At 39.8% G+C, this 21,927-nt stretch overlaps 1 protein-coding gene across 2 annotated transcripts in view; it reads right to left on the reverse strand.

Annotated features, from left to right (window-relative positions):
• Positions 1–21,927, reverse strand: part of SPATA18 (spermatogenesis associated 18) — a 41,805-nt gene that overhangs the window by 13,042 nt on the left and 6,836 nt on the right. The window contains exons 2-9 of one of the 2 annotated variants that reach the window (XM_077477503.1): positions 16,936–17,041; positions 15,962–16,077; positions 13,066–13,136; positions 4,429–4,524; positions 4,211–4,339; positions 2,994–3,228; positions 2,135–2,293; positions 760–935 (exon numbers count right to left, since the gene is read on the reverse strand). In XM_077477503.1, the coding sequence (XP_077333629.1) occupies positions 760–935; positions 2,135–2,293; positions 2,994–3,228; positions 4,211–4,339; positions 4,429–4,524; positions 13,066–13,136; positions 15,962–16,077; positions 16,936–17,041 (1,088 nt within the window). Of the gene's footprint in view, positions 1–759; positions 936–2,134; positions 2,294–2,993; positions 3,229–4,210; positions 4,340–4,428; positions 4,525–13,065; positions 13,185–15,961; positions 16,078–16,935; positions 17,042–21,927 lie in introns of both variants that reach the window. The other variant, XM_077477501.1, reaches the window with a different exon arrangement.

A 21,927-nucleotide genomic window follows, 5' to 3' on the forward strand; every position in this document is an offset into this window, starting at 1 on the left:
TTGTGGGCGAGCTCCCGTGATACAGCCGCTCACTGTATCACTCAACCCCACCCCCCGTGCTGCGTCATTGGATGTGATTGACAGCAGCGCGAGCTAATGGCTGCGCTGCTTTCAGTCCATCCACTGTAACCAATCAACGGCCATGCTGAGCGGCGAAGAGGATGTCGGGGGCAAGCGCGGGACTTTCGAGGGGTCAGGTAAGTAAAACAGGGGGGGGGCTGGGGGGGCGGCATTTTCGGATGTTTTTTCACCTTAATGCATAGAATGCATTAAAGTGAAAACATTTTTACCTTTACAACCCTTTTAAGGAGGAAATATTACATATATTTTTGGAAAGTATATCTTGGCTGTGCCTGTGCACAGTCCCCCAATATTCTTAGGGGTTCTGTGTACTCATTATTACTGTAACAGAGACCCTTACTTTCCTGTGTGAGTTTCCAATGGTGTGTTATGTCATCTATCTGTGCATGCTGGAAATGTTCAAAGTAGTGTGGAGATAAAATTACAGATCCTGTCCTTGCCCTGGGTCCCAGGGGAAGCATAGTCTAGCTGTGTAGACTGTTGTTATACAGTATTAACCTCCATGACCACAATCTACAGGATATTGTAATAAATAATTACAATAGGAGTTTAGCCCTCACACACTAGTTTAAAGGATAACTGCAAGCTTAAAACACACAGGGTCTTTTATTATATCCTGCTAAACTGAACTTAATTAACAAAGTAAACAATATATAGCAGTGACAAGGTGTCTCCTACTTGGTTTCACTAAAGAGTTCTCCATCAACTGCAAAAGCAATGTCCAATGGGGCTTCAATTGTCTGCATTGCAAATGCCACACGACACACCTCCCGGATGAAGCTGCTGATTAGAATAAAGTCTACTTCTGGTGGGAAAGAGATTTTAGGATTGACATTCATTGCATTGATCACATCCTAAAAAAAAAAAACACAATCATTATCATATTAGTATTAAAGATCACAAACAAATTTACAGTACCAAACAGTACAAAATTTACAATTCTGGTAAGCTAACTGTGCCAAGATCATATAGGATAACGCTGATCAGGTCATTAAGGACAAAGCATATACACTTAAAGCGTTTGTTAACCCAAAAAAAAAAAAATTTAGATTCTGGTCCCTTAAAGCAGATTACACAGCACAGCGCTTGTGTAATCTGCCCCCCTTTAAACTGTAAAAAAATTAAATAAAAAAATACACCTACCACTTCCTGTATGCCCTCTCTAAACAGACAACGATAACCAGGGCAGCTCTGCCCTGATCACGTGGTCAAAGTGCCTCCCTCTGTGATAGGCTACCTGCTCTCTGCTCTCCTCTCTTGCCCTCTCCTTTCTCCCCGTCAGCGCCCTGTCTGTCTGTCTCCGGCCCAGCCCCGCCCCGCCCCTCCACCACTATTTTTTTAATATTAAAATATAAAATTTATCACTGCCAGCCTCTCTATTAGAGGCTGGCATAGCACACTGTGTATGTTGTATTTAAAAATGAGCGCTTGTAAATACTGAATATAAGCTGTCTTCAGGTCTGTCACGTGACTCGCTGACGCTTTCCAGCTCCGATGGGTGGCTTCTGCGGAGGAGACGAGTGACCATGTGATCTCCCTCTGACGTCAGAGTGAGATCATTGCCCCTCCCACCAAAGACATCTATCAGAGCTGGAAAGTGGCCATGAGTGATGAGACCAGCCTGAAGACAGCTGATATTCAGTATTTACAGCGCTTGTTTTTAAATACAACATACACAGTGTGCTATGCCAGCCTATAATAGAGGGGCTGGCATAGACTTTTAATAAAGCCTTAACAAACACTTTAACCTTTTTTAGATGAACAGAAGTATACAGTGCATATTTGTTGGACAATTTTTTCATTCTTGCTCTGTAAATACATTTTTTTTATTTATTATCTGTAAATTATCTTTTTCATCTGTGCATCAGGGAAAGTGATTAGCAACCTTGCCTAACAACTGTTGAGATAAGCTCATTTTGTTTTATAGAAAGTCTATAGGTCGGAGAGAATAGAGCAATAAAGCCCAGTGATTGCTCAGTACTACTGTACGAAACACAGGGCCATTATGTGTAATGTATATTATTACTTTTTAGCACTCCAGGGTAAATCTTACATTAACACTGGATTGGACATCATACAGATCCAGGTTGCGGACAATATAGTCAGTCACAGCATCTTCCAAAGATTCGGGTCCCATGTGGGATGGAGACAGGGACTTCCTTACACGGAGTTTAAATTGTCTATATGCCATCTTGGCTGCATGGAAGGATTCCTACACAGAACACAAGAGAGATAAAGTGCATATCACCTTTGTTTGAATCATATCACATCATTCACAACAGCAATTGTAATAAATCTTTATTACTACCAATTGATTTCTGTACACAGGAAGACACCACTGGTTATCCTGTATACTAGACTTTAGGGTAAGAAACTTCCAGAAGCCATTAAATATGCTCTAAACTGCCATGTTATGATGATCAAAATAATTAATGTAACCAATACTGGAGTTTAAAAATATCAGGAAAAGCTTAACTCACAGCACATGGTTTGGGCTCTGCGTTAAAACTCATAATTTTGGCCTCCAATTGGACATATACAGCAAAGGGCATCTGACAGTTCTGATCCTTCCTGGCCAATGATTTTGGTTTTACGTGCAATCTTTACTGTGTCTTTACTCTTTACTGTGTTGAAAACTGCAACTATGAAAGGCTTCCAATGCCCGCTACTAGTTCGTAAATATCTCAGGGGTGACTTTGATGTGAAGTGATTATTAGAAGCCTCTACACATAGAGGGCATATCTGTGCATAAAAAGCCAATGACGCCTACAACTCAATACCTTGTAGGTTACAGTTGATAACATAGATGTGTTCTGGGTCTGCATCTAAACTGACACAAACATGTAACCCTTGTTTACAGACAACATGTAGTGGAATTTATCAAAAAAAAGTATAAAGAAATGATTCCATACCACAGTGGCAATAAAAATTATTCTCTGCACCATCTCAAGGTCATCTATGTAACGTCTCAACAGAGTCTGTGCATCTAGACGATCATTGGCATAGATGTCATTGAATCTGGATATTAGCCGGCTGTGACGGGAAGAGTTGGTAAGTTGGGCTGCTGTAGGAGACTCACTCCTGGTATACGGGCTGGCTGATCTGCTGGAGTGACGTATTGGGCTTGGAGAGCGACTCCTAGAAAGCCTAAATTGTGAACAATATATACAAAAAAATTGTGTATGTTAAAATGTACACTAAATGACATATTTTCAGACCTATATACATATCATAAGAATGCACATACATAAAATGTGCATTAAAGAAAGGCAAATCAATAATTTAGGGGTGTCCAACCTATGACCTATGGGCCACATTTTGGCCCAAGACAGCTATGAATGTAGCCCAACAAAAATAAGTAAACTTACTTAAAAATGTTGATTTTTTAAATTTTTTAGTAAAAATGAATTTAAACTTAGCAACCAGATGCAGCCAAAGAAAAATGGGCAGTGTCTCTTTACTGGACTTTTAGAAGTTTTATCTTCCCAAACACAAAATATCCCACTCTTCTCGATCCCGCCTTAGGGCCCTTTCACATGGGAGGACTGATCAGGTCCACCTGTCAGTTTTTCAGGTGGACTCGATCGGAGCCTCCAATCTTTTCTATGAAGCAGTGGGTGTCTATGGACATGTGTTTGTTGCCACGGTGGCTTGGGAAGGTCAAAAGGTTGGACACCCCTGCAATAATGTGTTAGGAATAGAAACTACAGCCTTTTACTAACAGAATTAGTTGAATAGATGGGCAGGGATGTTCTATACCACCATATTATAGGCTAAACTAATAGCCAGAAGACTATTTAGAAAAATATAGACAGGAGCCTCTCATACAGCAACATTCAAGCCTACAATGGTCTAAATGTCTCCTTCACGCTGTAGCCTTTTGTTCCTATGATCGCAAAAGCATTAATGTACAACAAAAATGATTAGTAACTCTTGTGTCAGATAGAAACACTGTTCCTAACCTCTCCATGAATAAGCAGATCACAAAGGAACTGCAGATCACACAAACCAGCGCCTTCATTTTTGATACATATTTTTTATGTAATTTCCAGAGAATCATTTAACCAACAGGAAAAACATAGCATGGATAATAATGATCTCAATTCATAGATTCCTTTTGAAACAGTACCTTCCATGGAGCACACTTTTTTCTGCTGATAAAATGGAGATTTCATCCTTTAGCAGGCGGATTTGTCGTTCATAGTCCTCAATTGCATCTATTTTCCTCATATCCAGTTTCTCTTGAGCTGCCCTTAAACTGTTAATATTAAAAAAATCAGCGGTTAATGCAGTTATGTGAAATTTCCATATTTATTCAGATGACTAATTCAGTGCAGTTGTTCATACTCTGCTTTCAGCTGCAGTATCTCCTCCTCTGTGGCTAGGAGAGTGGTTGCCGATTTTGTTTTTGTCTCCTCAAGTTCCATTTGGGTTTCAAGCAGGCTAAAAGACATAAAGATTTTTGTTTATTGCTCTGGCCCATCGTATGTATGTATATATATATATATATATATATATCTTATATATTCACAATAAATCAAGCCCAGCAATCAAGAATTGCTTACTTAAATACACACGCAAACTCTGTTATGTTATATATATCATAAAGTGTTGAGGGATTAAAACATCTTTCAGTTTGTATTGCTCTCTGTCCCCTCATTAGGGAAAGTGACCCACTCCGTTTGTCCTGTTTACTGTTATCAACGAGAGTGAATGTGAAAGAAAATCCCAAATTTTGAGTTAACATCAGAATAGGAATAAAGGGGAAATCTGCCAATGAACACACTAGTTCTGGTGTCAAATGAGATCCCCTCACTTTGGAGGAATTTCCTCTCACTTACAGTTTTGGGGACGGATCAGGAGGTGAAAGGAAATCTTCCCAATGGGACACACAAGGCATAAAATAACCTGGCAGGGGTTATAACCCTCCCTTACATTGTTAAAATTGAAAAAAAGAGTTTTGCCTTTATTTCTACTCTAAATAAACCTTTCTCAACATTAACACGCCTCCAAGATCCTTGAAAAAAACTTCAGGTCTTGAGGAACCAGAGAAATAATTTTCTGTTCTATGGTTCATGGGGGATTAGCGTGATTAGTTAGATGTAGATATTATAATAAAAAATAAAACCATGAATAAAAATGTACTCTTACATTTAGGGGTAAATTTGTAAACATATTTTACCAATCACATGAAAAGTCGCAAACAATGCCTGTAATATGTGAGTGTAACATTCCATAGCATTCAATCCTAAGAGAAAATAGCCTTAAGAACATTCAACTGGAAGAGGTGAAGAACAGTTGACCAACAGAAAAAGTAGTCCAACACTATAGACAAAGAATATTCAATGAAAAGAGGAAATAAAATGAGAAAGATTTCTGCTAAGTGTAAGATTTCTATGCTCACCACTTAAAGTGTTAGTAAACTCTGTTACACCACCTATAGTAAGGCTTACCTGTAGGTACTGTGAATTTCTCCTACACTTGCACAGTTTAGGAGATATTCAGAGTGCATGCAGCCGATGACATCACTGACAAATGCACTCTGATGGTCTGGCTAACAGTGCTGGACCTTCAGAGCCTGAGCCATAAATGGCGGCTCCCATGGGTAGGAGTGACATTATCGCGTCCCCGGCCACTCATGTAGCCAGAGGCTGAAAACCCAGAAAGGAGGACTGGGGAAGATGTTAGCCATCCCAGCGGTGACACTGCAGCGCTGGAGGGCTTTGTTCCAAGGTAAGTCTATCATAATGTGCTAGTATGCAATGCATAGTACCACATTATGAAATTGCCTTGCATCTAATTATTTTTTTTTTTTAACCACCTGCGGTTTACTACCGCTTTAATGATTAAGCCCCTGCAGAGAGTAAACTGCTATACAGAACTGGTACAATGTTGCAGAGACAAACTCTGATAAACTGTCTATCATAGGTGATTTGTGAAAGGTTTTCTGGGGAACGTGCCAAAAAAATTGAGTTTAATTTTGTTGTATCTATTCTGTATGACAGTTACCTCTCTGCAGTAGTTGACTCTTTATACTAAAATACATATTTAATATAATTGACAGTTCCATTCAGTGGTCATAAAGATGTATTTTCCTGATTCACACTTTTCTTTTAAATAAAAACATTCAAATTGGAGAGAAAATAGCCCAATAGCATTAATTTTTACTTCCATTCACACAAAATGAATGTACATGCAGTTTCACAGGACAAACGGTTCTACCATTTTTTTCCCCTCATATTATTTCCTCTTCTGGTTAAATGTTCTTAGCCTACAATGTTAGGCCAAATGATCTTCAGATCTCTATTGGTCAAATGATCTTCAGATCTCTATTGGTCAAATGATCTTCAGATCTTCTGGTCAAATCTTCTTAAGGCTGTTTTCTTTGAGGATTGAATGCTTCACAGATGTTTTGCTGTGAATGTTGTATCGAAGAAATAATTTGCAATTTTTGACTTTGAGTGTAATGGCCCGTACACACGATCTGAAAATCGGATGAAAAATTTGCCGCAATCGTACGATAATCGGACAGAGCTTCCGAGAGCTGATCATGACAGTTCATCTGATATTATTAGATCGGACAAGCACAAAAATTTTCCTCGTATGATACCAGATTGTACGATTTTTGTTTAGTCAGTACAGTTGTCCTCCAAAAATGTAATACAAACACACTACAACACATGTCAAAAGTATAGTGTAAGCGCTCAACTTATATATATATGTTTCTTATAGTGCTACAAAATGATATGTGCTCGGATGTGTCAAAATATATATGAAATTACCCCGAAGAAAGGGAATAATGCTGTATTACAAAAAATGAGAAAAATATATAAAAATATATAAAGTGACTTATACATATATATGTGAACAAAAATGGTGACTGTGTGAATATTTATCCCAGGAGGGAAAACAATGACTATAAATTTATATAAATATAAATAATCACAGTGATAGAGTTCATAAACAGATATATAGTCCAAAAAACGTGCAAGATGTCAATCTGAACGCGTTGTGATAACAGCCAGGATTCTGTGATATTGTGACCGAAGAAGATAATATTTCACCCTGTGACGATCCCACCACCTTATAGGGTACAGGCTTGCCGGATCTATATGACCCTAGCAGACATACGCCTCAGGGGTCAATCAAAGCTTGTGTTCCCAGCCAAAATGGTCTCAAGGATTGGATGTATCAATCATGGCATATACGGTCCCAACAAACGACTAGATGTAGTCACTATTCTTCATGTACATATACAAATCCGACAACGACTCAGGCATGGAAGATGAAGAAACAAGGCCAACATGGCATAATAACGTTTTGAAAAAAACCTTTAATAAAAAATTTTGCTAAAACTCACATTTCCAAGATGGACAATAAAGCATGTCAGAGAGAAAAAAGTGGCAGTAGCGGAGTCCTCCCGACGCGTTTCGACCCACCGGTCATCATCTGGGGTGGGCTCACACTACTGACATACTGCCTTATATAGGTACTCACACAATAAAGTGATGCCATTCCCCCATGTGTCGCAATTATGCCCACTTCCGGTATATCCAAGATGGCGGACGGGCGTGCGTTCCACGCCTAGGTTATTATGCGTTCCACCTATGTATCAAATATATTTGAGCCTGAAATTCATGATTGGAAGTGGTAATAGTCCCACTTCCGGTATAGATAAAAATGGCGGCCTGGCGTGCGTTCCACGCCTCACAAAAGATGCGTTCCACCCATTCACATTGATGTATAGAAAAAAAGGGGGGGAACGAACCTGCTTCGTATAATGATGTGTTAAATAACCAAAAGGGGACCAACCTGTATGAGTCTTTAACTATTCAGGCTTGCAGGTGGACATAGAGGGATGTCAAAAACACTTTTGCAAATGGTAACCCGGAACCGGAAGTGCGCATCTACGAACACACCGGAACCGGAAGTGAGTAAACGTCACTTCCGGTACGGAGTGGGAATGAAAACGAGGCCTGAGTACAAGGAAAACATTATCTCTTCTCTAATACTCCTAAAAAGGTGGCGCTAATGACACCTAGTGGCCACTAATAAAATAAAACTTGATAATACAAAAATAACACATAAAATATGTCACATTATGCATAATATAAATCACATACTATAAAATTGTGATTATGTGATCTGAATAACTATCTTACCATAAAACATAGAGATAGAAATAAATGAATATGTATATATACAACAAATGAGGTCATTAAAAAATGAAATAAAATAAAAATGAAATAGAAACTACTTGGTAAAATATACCCACAGATAAACATGTGTGATGCCAGACTACACATTGCTAATATTACAAGAAGGTCCTATGAATCGTCTATGAAAGCATTAATGTCCCACTCCACATTCATACCAAATGGGGAGTGGGACTGAAGCTCATATATCCAAAAAGTCTCAAGCCTGGAGACCCCACGAGTGAGGGGCCCCCCTCTCCAGGGTGGAGTGTATCTATCTATCGCGACAAACTGTGTGCCACGTAAATCATTATTGTGGCATTCCCTATAGTGTTTCGGCACCGTGTGCTTGGATAATTTACTTCTGATCAAGGAGATGTGTTCGCCGACCCTCGTGGAAAAAGGTCTAGTGGTATGGCCGACATATTGCTTCCCACAGGGGCAAGTTATTAAATAAACCACATATTTAGTTTTACAGGTGCAGAAACATTTAATTGAATATCTTCTCCCAGTTACTGTAGATGTAAATTCTGATATTTTTCGTTGTGTCAATGCATTATGTTGACATACACTGCATTTTTTGCACGGGAAATAACCTACCAAGTTGTGAAAAAAAGTAGGCTGTGTTGGGGGATTAATGATGTTGGGGGCAATTTTCCTTTGCAAAGTAGGAGCCCCTCTAAATAAGACATTTGCTCTTTCAGGAAGATTTGGACCAAGCACAGGATCTTTTCTCAAAACCTCCCAATGTTTACTAAAGATCTTTTTTACTTGCCTGTATTGCATATTAAAGGTGGTTATAAAGGACCACTTAAATTTATCATTGTCATTCCGAGGGGTTTTAACCTGCAGAAGAGTGTCCCTGTTTATATTTGAGACTTCCTGTAGTTGTTTTTCCAGAGTAGGTGCATGGTACCCCTTATCCAAGAACTGTTGTTTTAAACAGTTTGCCTGATCTACAAAAGTGCAATCATCGGTACAGTTACGACGCAGTCTAATAAATTGACTGCGAGGAACGGAGGTAAGCCAGCTTTTATAGTGGCAGCTATCGATGGCAATGTAGCTATTGCGGTCAGTAGACTTGAAGTGGGTTTTAAAACTGAAACCCCCTGATGTAATTCCAATCTCCAAATCTAAAAATTGTATTTTGTCAATACTGGTCTGGTAGGTTAGTGAAATTCCCCTATCATTATTGTTCAGACCACTAAAAAATTCGCAAAGCGCATCAGGGGTGCCTCCCCATAGGAGGAGGATGTCGTCTATGTACCGGACCCACAAAATCAATGATGGGCTCCGTTGAGCATAGACGACATCCTCCTCCCATTTGGCCATGAAAAGATTGGCCAGACTGGGCGCAAATTTGGCCCCCATGGCCACACCCCTTTGTTGTGAGTAATACTGGCCATCAAACCAAAAATAGCTATGGCTGGTAGCAAATTCCAATAATTCTATAATGTAAGTACGTTAGTACGTTAGTCCCCTGTCAACGTGATTACATTATAGAATTATTGGAATTTGCTACCAGCCATAGCTATTTTTGGTTTGATGGCCAGTATTACTCACAACAAAGGGGTGTGGCCATGGGGGCCAAATTTGCGCCCAGTCTGGCCAATCTTTTCATGGCCAAATGGGAGGAGGATGTCGTCTATGCTCAACGGAGCCCATCATTGATTTTGTGGGTCCGGTACATAGACGACATCCTCCTCCTATGGGGAGGCACCCCTGATGCGCTTTGCAAATTTTTTAGTGGTCTGAACAATAATGATAGGGGAATTTCACTAACCTACCAGACCAGTATTGACAAAATACAATTTTTAGATTTGGAGATTGGAATTACATCAGGGGGTTTCAGTTTTAAAACCCACTTCAAGTCTACTGACCGCAATAGCTACATTGCCATCGATAGCTGCCACTATAAAAGCTGGCTTACCTCCGTTCCTCGCAGTCAATTTATTAGACTGCGTCGTAACTGTACCGATGATTACACTTTTGTAGATCAGGCAAACTGTTTAAAACAACAGTTCTTGGATAAGGGGTACCATGCACCTACTCTGGAAAAACAACTACAGGAAGTCTCAAATATAAACAGGGACACTCTTCTGCAGGTTAAAACCCCTCGGAATGACAATGATAAATTTAAGTGGTCCTTTATAACCACCTTTAATATGCAATACAGGCAAGTAAAAAAGATCTTTAGTAAACATTGGGAGGTTTTGAGAAAAGATCCTGTGCTTGGTCCAAATCTTCCTGAAAGAGCAAATGTCTTATTTAGAGGGGCTCCTACTTTGCAAAGGAAAATTGCCCCCAACATCATTAATCCCCCAACACAGCCTACTTTTTTTCACAACTTGGTAGGTTATTTCCCGTGCAAAAAATGCAGTGTATGTCAACATAATGCATTGACACAACGAAAAATCTCAGAATTTACATCTACAGTAACTGGGAGAAGATATTCAATTAAATGTTTCTGCACCTGTAAAACTAAATATGTGGTTTATTTAATAACTTGCCCCTGTGGGAAGCAATATGTCGGCCATACCACTAGACCTTTTTCCACGAGGGTCGGCGAACACATCTCCTTGATCAGAAGTAAATTATCCAAGCACACGGTGCCGAAACACTATAGGGAATGCCACAATAATGATTTACGTGGCACACAGTTTGTCGCGATAGATAGATACACTCCACCCTGGAGAGGGGGGCCCCTCACTCGTGGGGTCTCCAGGCTTGAGACTTTTTGGATATATGAGCTTCAGTCCCACTCCCCATTTGGTATGAATGTGGAGTGGGACATTAATGCTTTCATAGACGATTCATAGGACCTTCTTGTAATATTAGCAATGTGTAGTCTGGCATCACACATGTTTATCTGTGGGTATATTTTACCAAGTAGTTTCTATTTCATTTTTATTTTATTTCATTTTTTAATGACCTCATTTGTTGTATATATACATATTCATTTATTTCTATCTCTATGTTTTATGGTAAGATAGTTATTCAGATCACATAATCACTATTTTATAGTATGTGATTTATATTATGCATAATGTGACATATTTTATGTGTTGTTTTTGTATTATCAAGTTTTATTTTATTAGTGGCCACTAGGTGTCATTAGCGCCACCTTTTTAGGAGTATTAGAGAAGAGATAATGTTTTCCTTGTACTCAGGCCTCGTTTTCATTCCCACTCCGTACCGGAAGTGACGTTTACTCACTTCCGGTTCCGGTGTGTTCGTAGATGCGCACTTCCGGTTCCGGGTTACCATTTGCAAAAGTGTTTTTGACATCCCTCTATGTCCACCTGCAAGCCTGAATAGTTAAAGACTCATACAGGTTGGTCCCCTTTTGGTTATTTAACACATCATTATACGAAGCAGGTTCGTTCCCCCCCTTTTTTTCTATACATCAATGTGAATGGGTGGAACGCATCTTTTGTGAGGCGTGGAACGCACGCCAGGCCGCCATTTTTATCTATACCGGAAGTGGGACTATTACCACTTCCAATCATGAATTTCAGGCTCAAATAGATTTGATACATGGGTGGAACGCATAATAACCTAGGCGTGGAACGCACGCCCGTCCGCCATCTTGGATATACCGGAAGTGGGCATAATTGCGACACATGGGGGAATGGCATCACTTTATTGTGTGAGTACCTATATAAGGCAGTATGTCAGTAGTGTGAGCCCACCCCAGATGATGACCGGTGGGTCGAAACGCGTCGGGAGGACTCCGCTACTGCCACTTTTTTCTCTCTGACATGCTTTATTGTCCATCTTGGAAATGTGAGTTTTAGCAAAATTTTTTATTAAAGGTTTTTTTCAAAACGTTATTATGCCATGTTGGCCTTGTTTCTTCATCTTCCATGCCTGAGTCGTTGTCGGATTTGTATATGTACATGAAGAATAGTGACTACATCTAGTCGTTTGTTGGGACCGTATATGCCATGATTGATACATCCAATCCTTGAGACCATTTTGGCTGGGATCACAAGCTTTGATTGACCCCTGAGGCGTATGTCTGCTAGGGTCATATAGATCCGGTAAGCCTGTACCCTATAAGGTGGTGGGATCGTCACAGGGTGAAATATTATCTTCTTCGGTCACAATATCACAGAATCCTGGCTGTTATCACAACGCGTTCAGATTGACATCTTGCACGTTTTTTGGACTATATATCTGTTTATGGACTCTATCACTGTGATTATTTATATTTATATAAATTTATAGTCATTGTTTTCCCTCCTGGGATAAATATTCACACAGTCACCATTTTTGTTCACATATATATGTATAAGTCACTTTATATATTTTTATATATTTTTCTCATTTTTTGTAATACAGCATTATTCCCTTTCTTCGGGGTAATTTCATATATATTTTGACACATCCGAGCACATATCATTTTGTAGCACTATAAGAAACATATATATATAAGTTGAGCGCTTACACTATACTTTTGACATGTTTCCCAGCTAAAAAGTCCCTAATTTTAGCGTGTTAGCAGCTTATTGCTTATATTTTTCTATTTCCTTTTTTTCATTTTTTCTTTTTTTTCATTTGCGCAATATTGTTGGTGTATAACACTACAACACATGACATCACTTCCGATTTTTTTTTCTGTCACATGAGAATTTTCTTGACTTTAGTAACCTATTTAATATCTACTTGTGACTAGTAAGCGAAAAAAAAGTCAGACGATCTGTCGTCCAATTTTCGGATCATGTGTACGGGGCATAAAGGTGAGGTTGGATTCCCAAGTCAAGGTATGCATTAACATTTCACTCACTCTTGTCTCACAGAGTTCAGTTCCGTTCGTGTAGTGGCCAGCTGGGTCTCCATCCTGTGTAGGTCCCTTTCCTGAGAGGATGACAGTTCCCTTAGTCGTTTGTCTCTTTCTAGTGATTCCTGACAGGTAAGAATATTCAGTCATTTGTGCACAATCATAGGCTGAAGTTATTGCTGGGATTTACTGCATTTTTAGCATGCATATTTCTTTATGTTTTGCCTTTTGCTGTACCCTTTTTCAATGCAACTAAAGTTGTCCATACACAGCTCACATTTCAGCTGATTCCCACGGAATCAGACCAAATTTAAACTGTGGACGGCCCTGCAAGCACTGGTGCAACTGCCTAAATACAATAGCCAGCAGAGGAGGTTCCTCCATCCATGCCAGGATCTGAATGAGCAAAATCAAGCCGTGTATGGCTAGCATTAAAGGGAATGTAGACTAGATTCACACTTTACATTTAGTTTTATAACTATTTAACATTTGTTATGTGTTTTGCGTGCTTACATGTGGTTCTAATCTATTTCAACATGTGTTTTGTAGCAGTTCTCTGCACACACTCTTGTCTGAAAATAATATAAAAAATATACTACATACAAAATGCAATAAAACTTAAATGTAGTGTGTTCTACTTAATTAAAATACACTGTATATATGTTTAACTGGCTTACTTTTAATCTCTGTGATATCCCAAATCCCTGTTGATGCAGTAAAATTCATGCAGATTGTTTTCAATTGGGAAGATTTATAACTGGTGCACACAGGATTTGCTGCAGCTGTGCAGGGTAACCAATCAGCTTCTTACTTCAGCTTGTTCAGTTAAGCTTTTGACAAAAACCTAGAAGCTTATTGGTTACTATGCACAGCTACACCAGATTCTGTGTGCACCAGTTTTAGTAAATCCCCCCAATGTGTAACTGCACTGTAGGGTTAATTGATTTGTACTAGATTTATACTCTATTCTCTTTGTTGCGTTTTCTTTTTTGACTGTATTATATAGCCAGGAACTGTTTTGATGGTGTTTGACTCCAACTCCTGAGTTCTGACCCCTGTATAGGTTCCAAATCACAACATGCCATTTACGTATCTTCATTCCCAAAGGGAAGGTATATGCTTTTGGGGAGATGAAAAGAAGATCTGTACCCCATAGGACAAAGTACATGTAGTACTCGGTCCTATGTTGCTGGTCGCTAACTAACCCTAGTTATGAGGTCCGACCTGACATCCTGCCCTCCTACCACAGCCAATCCAACAACAGCTATGAAAGACATGAGTTAAAGGTGCAGCTTATCCCAAGTATGAGCACTTTACTTAGACAAGCAATGACGAGAGGAATGCAGGAAGGTGGAGGGGACCAGTCAGCGTCTGGATTCCTCTTGCCATTGCTTGTCTCTGGAAAGTGCTCACAGCTAAAATAAGCTGCTATGAATCAGCTGTTTACTTCATTGATGTTGTCAGATTGGCCCAGCTGGAGGAGAGGGCAGGCAAGTTAACTAGATGGAGAGAAAGCACCCAGCCATGTGGGACAAAAAGTAGGGACAACTATATTGTACAAATACTTTGTCTCATAGGGGAAAGAGTTGTAAAAAAAAGCATTATAATTATAGGTCTTCTTTAAGTTGTGTCCTTGCTCTGCATTAAACAGCAAAGACACTTTAGGTATCCATTGTCCACAGTGGATGGGATTGAAATGTAACATATTGTTACTATAATTCAAGTTCAATAGCAAGTACATTTTTAACACTTTCCTCAGCATAATAGACACATAATTAAAGAGTATCTGTGTCCAAAATGTGTTTTTTAGTTTTAGATAGTTAAAGCGGTGTTCCAGCTGAATCTTTCTTTTTTTTTAGTCAGCAGCTGCAAACACTGTAGCTGCTGACTTTTAATGACACTTACCTGTCCAGGGAGCCCTCAGTGTCGTCCCCGTCGCCCCCCCCCCCCCCCTCTAGGCCGATCCATCCATTGGATCGGGTGCAGGCGCCACCATTCCAACTAAGGGAAACCGGCAGTGGAGCCTTGTGGCTGTGCATGCATGAGTTCTGCGGCACTTTGTGAATGGCCAGCTTGTCTTGTGGGACACAGAAATGTCTCAGAAGACAACCGGGGGGCTCACCGCAGGAGAGGATGTGACGTCCTCGGCCACAGCCTCGCTGGATCAGAAGTACTCTTAGTACTTCCAAAAAAAGGTACAAGATAAAGCAAAAAAAGTTTTAAATATTCAAAAACAATCACAGAAAGCACTGGCCATTCTTTAGTGAACCCAGGTACATGGTAACTGTAAGACCCCATACACACTATTAGATTTTCTGCAGATTTTTGTCTTCATATTTACCAAAACCATATAATTTGAGGTCAAACCTTAAGGCCTCTTTCACAAGGCTGATTTGTTCAGGTCTGCCTGTCTGTTTTTCAGGCGGACCTGAATGGACGCTCCATAGAGGTCTATGGAGCGGCGGATGTCAGCGATGACATGTCCGCTGACATCCGACCCACTCCGCTCCGAAAAAGTATGATGGAGGAAAAACCTACTTTTCCATCCGTCATCGGATCGGGTGACGACGGACACTGCGGTCCGTCGTCATCCGATCTCCCATAGGGGAGTTCTGACAGATCCATCCCTGCACAGAGTGCAGAGATGGACCTGTCATCTTCGTGCTCAGCGGGGATCGATGGAGCGATCCCTGCTGAGCAAGCGGATGTCCAAGGGGCGGATCGTGTGAAAGGACCCTAAGAGTTTTAATTTGTATGCAATCAGGCAGGCCCTTGCACTACATGGTTTTGGTAAATCTGAAGACAAAAATCTGCAGAAAATCTAATGTGTAGTGTGTGTGTGTATGGGGCCTAAGGACACACTTGTCTATACAAAATCTCATACACTATAATTGCTGTATACCTGAAGAAGAGAGAAACTACTATCAGCACACAGCCCTGGAGAAGGGCCTGAGAAGCAAGTACCCAGCCATGGCAAGAAGCGGCTCTTCAGTGTTTCCACACCAGCATACTGACCTCCTGGAAATGAAGAAATGACATGCCATATATAATCAATACACCTGAGCCTTCTTCCATCACTTGTGTTTTGTAAAGTTTTTTAAAACATTTTATACTATACAATGCTATTTAATTAATAATGGTCAACAGCTACCGTATTTATCGGCGTATAGTATAGTAAAGTTTAGGAGGGAATTTAAAAGAATAAAACTTTTAGGAGGGAAGTTTAAGGAAAAAAACTTACATTTAAATGCCCATCAATGCAGCCTTGTCAGTGTCATTTGCAGCCTTGCATTGCAGCCTTGTCAGTCATTTGCAGCCTTGCATTTGCAGCCTTGGCAGTCGTTTGCAGCGTTGTCAGTCGTATGCAGCCTTGTCAGTCATTTGCCGTTTAAAAATGGTGCTGGTAGTTCTCGGCCGTTCTCTGCGGCTTTCGGCTATTTTCGGCCACACTCAAAAGCCGACGAGAACGGCCGGGTGTGGCCAAAGATAGCCGAGAACGGCCGAAGATAGCCCAGAATGGCCGAGTGTGGCCGAAAATACACGGAAGCTGCAGAAAGCCCTAACAACAGCGGGGGATCGGCGTATAACACGCACCCCCGATTTCCCCCTGATTTTAGGGGGAAAAAGTGTGTGTTATACGCCGATAACTACGGTACTTATTTATATATGTAAGCACTGTGAATTGCAACACATGTTCTAACTCAGTAAAAAGTGCTAAAAGTGTACAAAGAGCAATGAGATTTTAAATTACTGCACTTAGTTCAATTAAGTATTGATTGATATGGGTTACTGAAATGTTCAGCTCTTCATTGCTCTTTGCATCTTCCTTTTGAGTAAGCAGATAAAATGGTATTGCATGGCTAAAGGGGTTCTTACCTTCCCGAGCTGTTACGTTAAGAATTGTAAAGAGCTGACCCTGGATTTTCGAGTTCAACTCAATAAGCTCACAGCAAATGTTCAGATTGTGGTCACAAGAATTTATCTGTGAAATAAAAAAAGACATGTTTACAATATATCTTATAAGATTTATTGCTTAAATCATTTCATATTAACACTTCCACTTTTTATGCATTAGGCAGCACAGAAAATTATTCTATGCTCATAAAAAATGATTATACAAGGTTTAAAAATGTATATTTATTAAAACCAGATTTTTAAAACAAAGCTTCTTTAGTTTTAGTATATATTTTTAAACACTCAGCCATGTGCATGGGGCATGGAAAGAAATCAATTGTCCACTCAGGTATATATTTATCAATGGGAGAATTGACAATAGCCCAATATTCACGCAAAATTATTTCAGCAACAGGAGATAAAAAAAACAATTCACCAAATGAAAATGACATTTTCTGACATTCAGAAAAATTTGTTTTTAATAGAAGGTTCTTTAGGCTGGGTTCACCCTGTTGTGCGGAGCGGCTCACAGCAGTGGTCTGGTGCGTCCCTGTTCTTCGTTTCAGAGGCGAATCAGGCACAAATTTCTGGCTGAATTCGTACCTGAAACTGACCAGAATATGCATAGAACTCTTCTGCAAACCACTCTGCAGCCGTCACGGAGCTGTGGGAACCGGCTCCATTGAGAACCAGTCACAGCCTCCTGATTGGAATTGGATGCGGAGAAACCCGCATCCAATTTGCACTAGTGTGAGCCCAGCCGCAATGTAACATTTACCCCATTTAAAAAAATAGGCTAAATGTTACTACCTACTTACCTATTTATCTGACATTACCTTACACTAAAATTTTCCTAGTTGAGTTGTTAAATGATTGCATTTGGCACTGAAAATGCAATGATTTCCTATGCATAGTGCTGAACCTGTGTTTTGTGTTAGCACTAGAGCTGCCTTTTTTCAATGTAAGAACTATTGAAAAAGCAGCATGAGTATAGGAAGTTCATGTATTGTCCTTGTCCTCCTAGTTGATAACCATTGTCTTAATTTGTCTCCAGATCTTTTATGTACAATTTGTATCTTTGTTAACTGTCTTGTAAAACTTTATGGAAACTACTGAGATAAAAAAACAGCTAGCTTCCCCTTGCCAGAGTAACACAGCATGGCACATCACGCATGCAGGCCGTTATCCTCATAGCAAGGGCGATCAATTGTGCAATCCTTCTGCTATGCTGATATCATCCTGCATGCCGTTGAAAATTGGAGGGGTTTAAATGGAGTCCTCTTCCCAAAGCACCAAATGCTATTGGATACCCGATCTTCAACGCCCCTAGGTTTAACTAATATTTACCAAGGTTTTTTATCAAGGTAATTATTCCAAGGTTTGAGTGATGTCCAAACATGTCCTGTGGTGAATCTTCAGCAGCATTTCTTTCAGACAAGGAGCACAGTAACTTTCCTTGGTGCTTACTAGTACATTATGGCATAACAATGCAGTTTACTACTGCTGGACCCCAGTACAGTGGAAAAAAAGAAGAAAAGCATCTGAAATGCAACCAGAAATGCAGCAAAAATGTACCAGAAAAAACACCAAAAGCATGCACACAGAACAGATCAGGAGGACATTTTTATGGTGTGAACGGGCACCTAAAGCAAGATATCCCTGACCTCTCCAGCTGCTTTTGTGTGAACTAATTCATTATCAAAGATCACAAAACACTATAGTTAGGTTCAGACAGTTTCAGAGTTTAGGCTACATTAATACCTGTGCATTGCCAGAAAGTATGCACAATTGTATGCTTTCCTGCAATACACAAAACACTTCAGTAGGCACATCTGAATGTGCTATTAATTTGTTAATGGCACAATCCACGCATCTTGCTAATGCTTTCGCAAACGCCAAAATGCACGGTAACTATGTACCATGTGTTTTGGTGTGGCATAATTGTTAAAAAGGGTCAGGGACTTTTTTCTGTGTGTCTCAAGCATTGGGGAAGCCCGTTGAAATGAATGGGCTGCCCTAAACACGACACTCCTTTTTAGCACCTTGAACTTTAGGTTGGCCGTACATAGTCCAATGTTTGTAAGTTGCTTGCAATATTCAGGCAATGCAGGGAACATAAGTAAGTCTACAACAAGGACATAAATGCACTAAAATGACCCATTGTTAAAATGTTTCAACATTTGGAAACTACAGCACCCAAAGAAAGCCCTAGTGCTGCAAGGGTGATAGCAAACGTACTTAACACCTAGCACCCTGGTGCCCAACATGCAGCCCTTTGGTTATTGTGCAGCCCTTGAACCCCAACAGTCGGTAGAGGAATGTGAGCATTGCTTTTAAAGGGGTATAGGGGTGACCTCTACTAACCTCATGTACCATGTCCCCCATCTCTCACTGTCTCCTGCAGCATACAGTAGAGGTCGACTGATATATTGGCCGATATTTGGCGTTTTTTAATTAATCGGCATCGGCCAATTGTCCTGATAAAAAAAAGGCAGATTTAAAACTTCAGCACCACTTGCAAATTACTTCTGTAATAGAAGTCAATGCAAGTTGCCTGAAGTCTTCCAGTGGAAAAGTTACTTGTGTCTCCTATCTGGGCAGCCTGCCAAGTCTGAGAAAAGAACCAAAGAGATACAATGTTTCTTCTTATCAATGAACTCAACTCCTGTGTATGAGTTCTCAGTTTAACCATTTAAAGACTAAATCTTTTCTGACACTTATTGCTTACAACTATAAATCCTGTATTTTCTGCTAGAAAATCACTTAGAACCCCCAAACATTATATATGTTTTTTGATGGTAAAACAGTGCTAGTTTTAGCGGAGCTTTACCGTCATTTTAGCGGAGCTATTCGGCTGCTATAACCAAGCTAGTGGCCGATGAAGGGGTTAAATGTGCCCGTGTAGCGCCGCTGCCGAATCTCTTAGCAGGCAATTCGGCTGCAGTGCCCATTCATTTCAATGGGCAGGAGTGGTGGAGGAGCAGAATACACCGCTCCAAAGATGCTGCTTGAAACTTTTTATTAACATCCAGCCAGCGCATCGCCTCAGTGTGAAAGCACTCGGGCTTTCACACTGGGACTGCAGGGGAGCCATTTTGCAGGCACTTTTCAGGTGCTATTTTTAGCCCAAAAGCACCTGAAAAACGTCTCAGTGTGAATGGGGTATAAATGTTAGATTTTATGAGATGAAGGGGAAAAAAAAAAAATTGGCCTAACATATTGGCCCAAAAAAATTGGCATCATATATCGGTCATTGGCCGTCGCAATTTCTAAGCATCAGCATTGACCAGAGAAAATCCCATATTGGTCGATCTCTAGCATACAGTATCTCCAGTCTCCAACACCCGTAGCATGTCAACAGATTATTATTTTCTCTAGTTTGTTTGCAGCCTCTGACAGTCACCTTTTGCATTCCATATAGTATACTGGGCATTGTGTGCAGTCCTTTTGTGTTGTCAGGGACACAGTTGAGGCCCCATATACTTTGGAATTTGACTTACAACTGTCCTGCTTTATATATAGTTTACACATTATAGGCCAGTTACTTTTAACTTAATGTAACATTCTTTCACAAAAAATAATGTTATATAAAGTAATTTTTTTATTTGCTGTAATTAAAATCATTCCAGCATTCTATTTAAAACTGCAGCCACTGTGAAATTCTTAACCTAAGGCAATCTGGCTTTATTATGTACAATATTTAAACAGCTCATGCCCAAAAACAAATTTCTTCTTCATGCAAATCAGCCATTTTTTTCTAACTTCTGCACAGAGTCTAATGCCCCGTACACACGATCCAAATATCGTATGACCGTTTTCGGGTTAATAATCGCAAGTAGGAATTGAATAGCTAAATAAAGTCATGAAAATTCTCGAAAAAAAATATCGAAAGGGATGTCATGTGTTGTAATGTATTTGTATTGCATTTTCGGACAACAACTATACAGAGTAAACGAAAATCGTATGATCTGGAATCGTACGAGGAAAAATTCCATGCATGTCCGATCGAATAATATCGCATGAACGGTCGTGATCGGCTGACGAAAGTATTGTACACACGATCCGAAAATCGTACAATCCTTCCTTGGACAATTGTTTTCATGCGATATTCGGATCGTGTGTACGGGGCATAACGTTAAATTACAGGCCTCCCATACAATAAGTCTTTCCTTTTTAGGAAGCCACTTTAAAAGAGCCCTAAAGAGGCACCAGAATGCTTCTTTTTAATCATTAGGTGCTTTTCACATGAAAATTTAAAGAGTATGATATTGTAGCAGTGCAAATTTCTGCTACAAAGTCACACTCTTTAGCATTTTTATTGCATGAAAACATTAACTGAAGTCAGAGGGGACAATTGGGTTGATAGGCAAGGTAGCAGCTTGGGCTTCCTCATCCCTTTGGTTGATATTAATAATGATTGCAATAGGCTCATTTGTCAGTACTGGTATGGCTCAAACCCTTGGACAAGTGCCAGACATGCATACAGTTTTGACTAACTGTGGTGGTTTTCCTCTGGGCCTAAATGCCATGTGGTAATCAGAACCCTGCAGCCTAGATGCATTATGGGACACACAACTAATTATTGTTATTTTACAATACACTCCAAAAATGTGTTTTTCACTGGAATTTAATTTTAAATCTTGCAAAATACTTGCAATATATATAGCTCTTCAATAAAGAACTAAGTTTACAGCACAACCCTTGCATGAAAACATGAAATGGAACAACATAACTTTAAGAGAGGAAGGGTTCTGTATGAAGCTGCCCCACCAAAAAGTAAATACTTTCAATGTGTTTACTGAGGCAGAAAGGACTTTTGGCTGGTATAATACATTTGGAATTTAATAAAACAGTGGAGCTTTACTTTACTAGCTATCAGAATAGCAAATAGTTATGTTATCTGTGTTTACATTCATTCTTAATCTGTGGTTTTTGCAAATGTTGCCTGACAATGTGCCTCATAGCAACCATTTT

The sequence above is a fragment of the Lithobates pipiens genome, unplaced genomic scaffold, assembly GCF_037356315.1.
Source record: "Lithobates pipiens isolate NorthernLeopardFrog02 unplaced genomic scaffold, aLitPip1_a1.2 Scaffold_13, whole genome shotgun sequence".
NCBI lineage: Eukaryota > Metazoa > Chordata > Amphibia > Anura > Ranidae > Lithobates > Lithobates pipiens.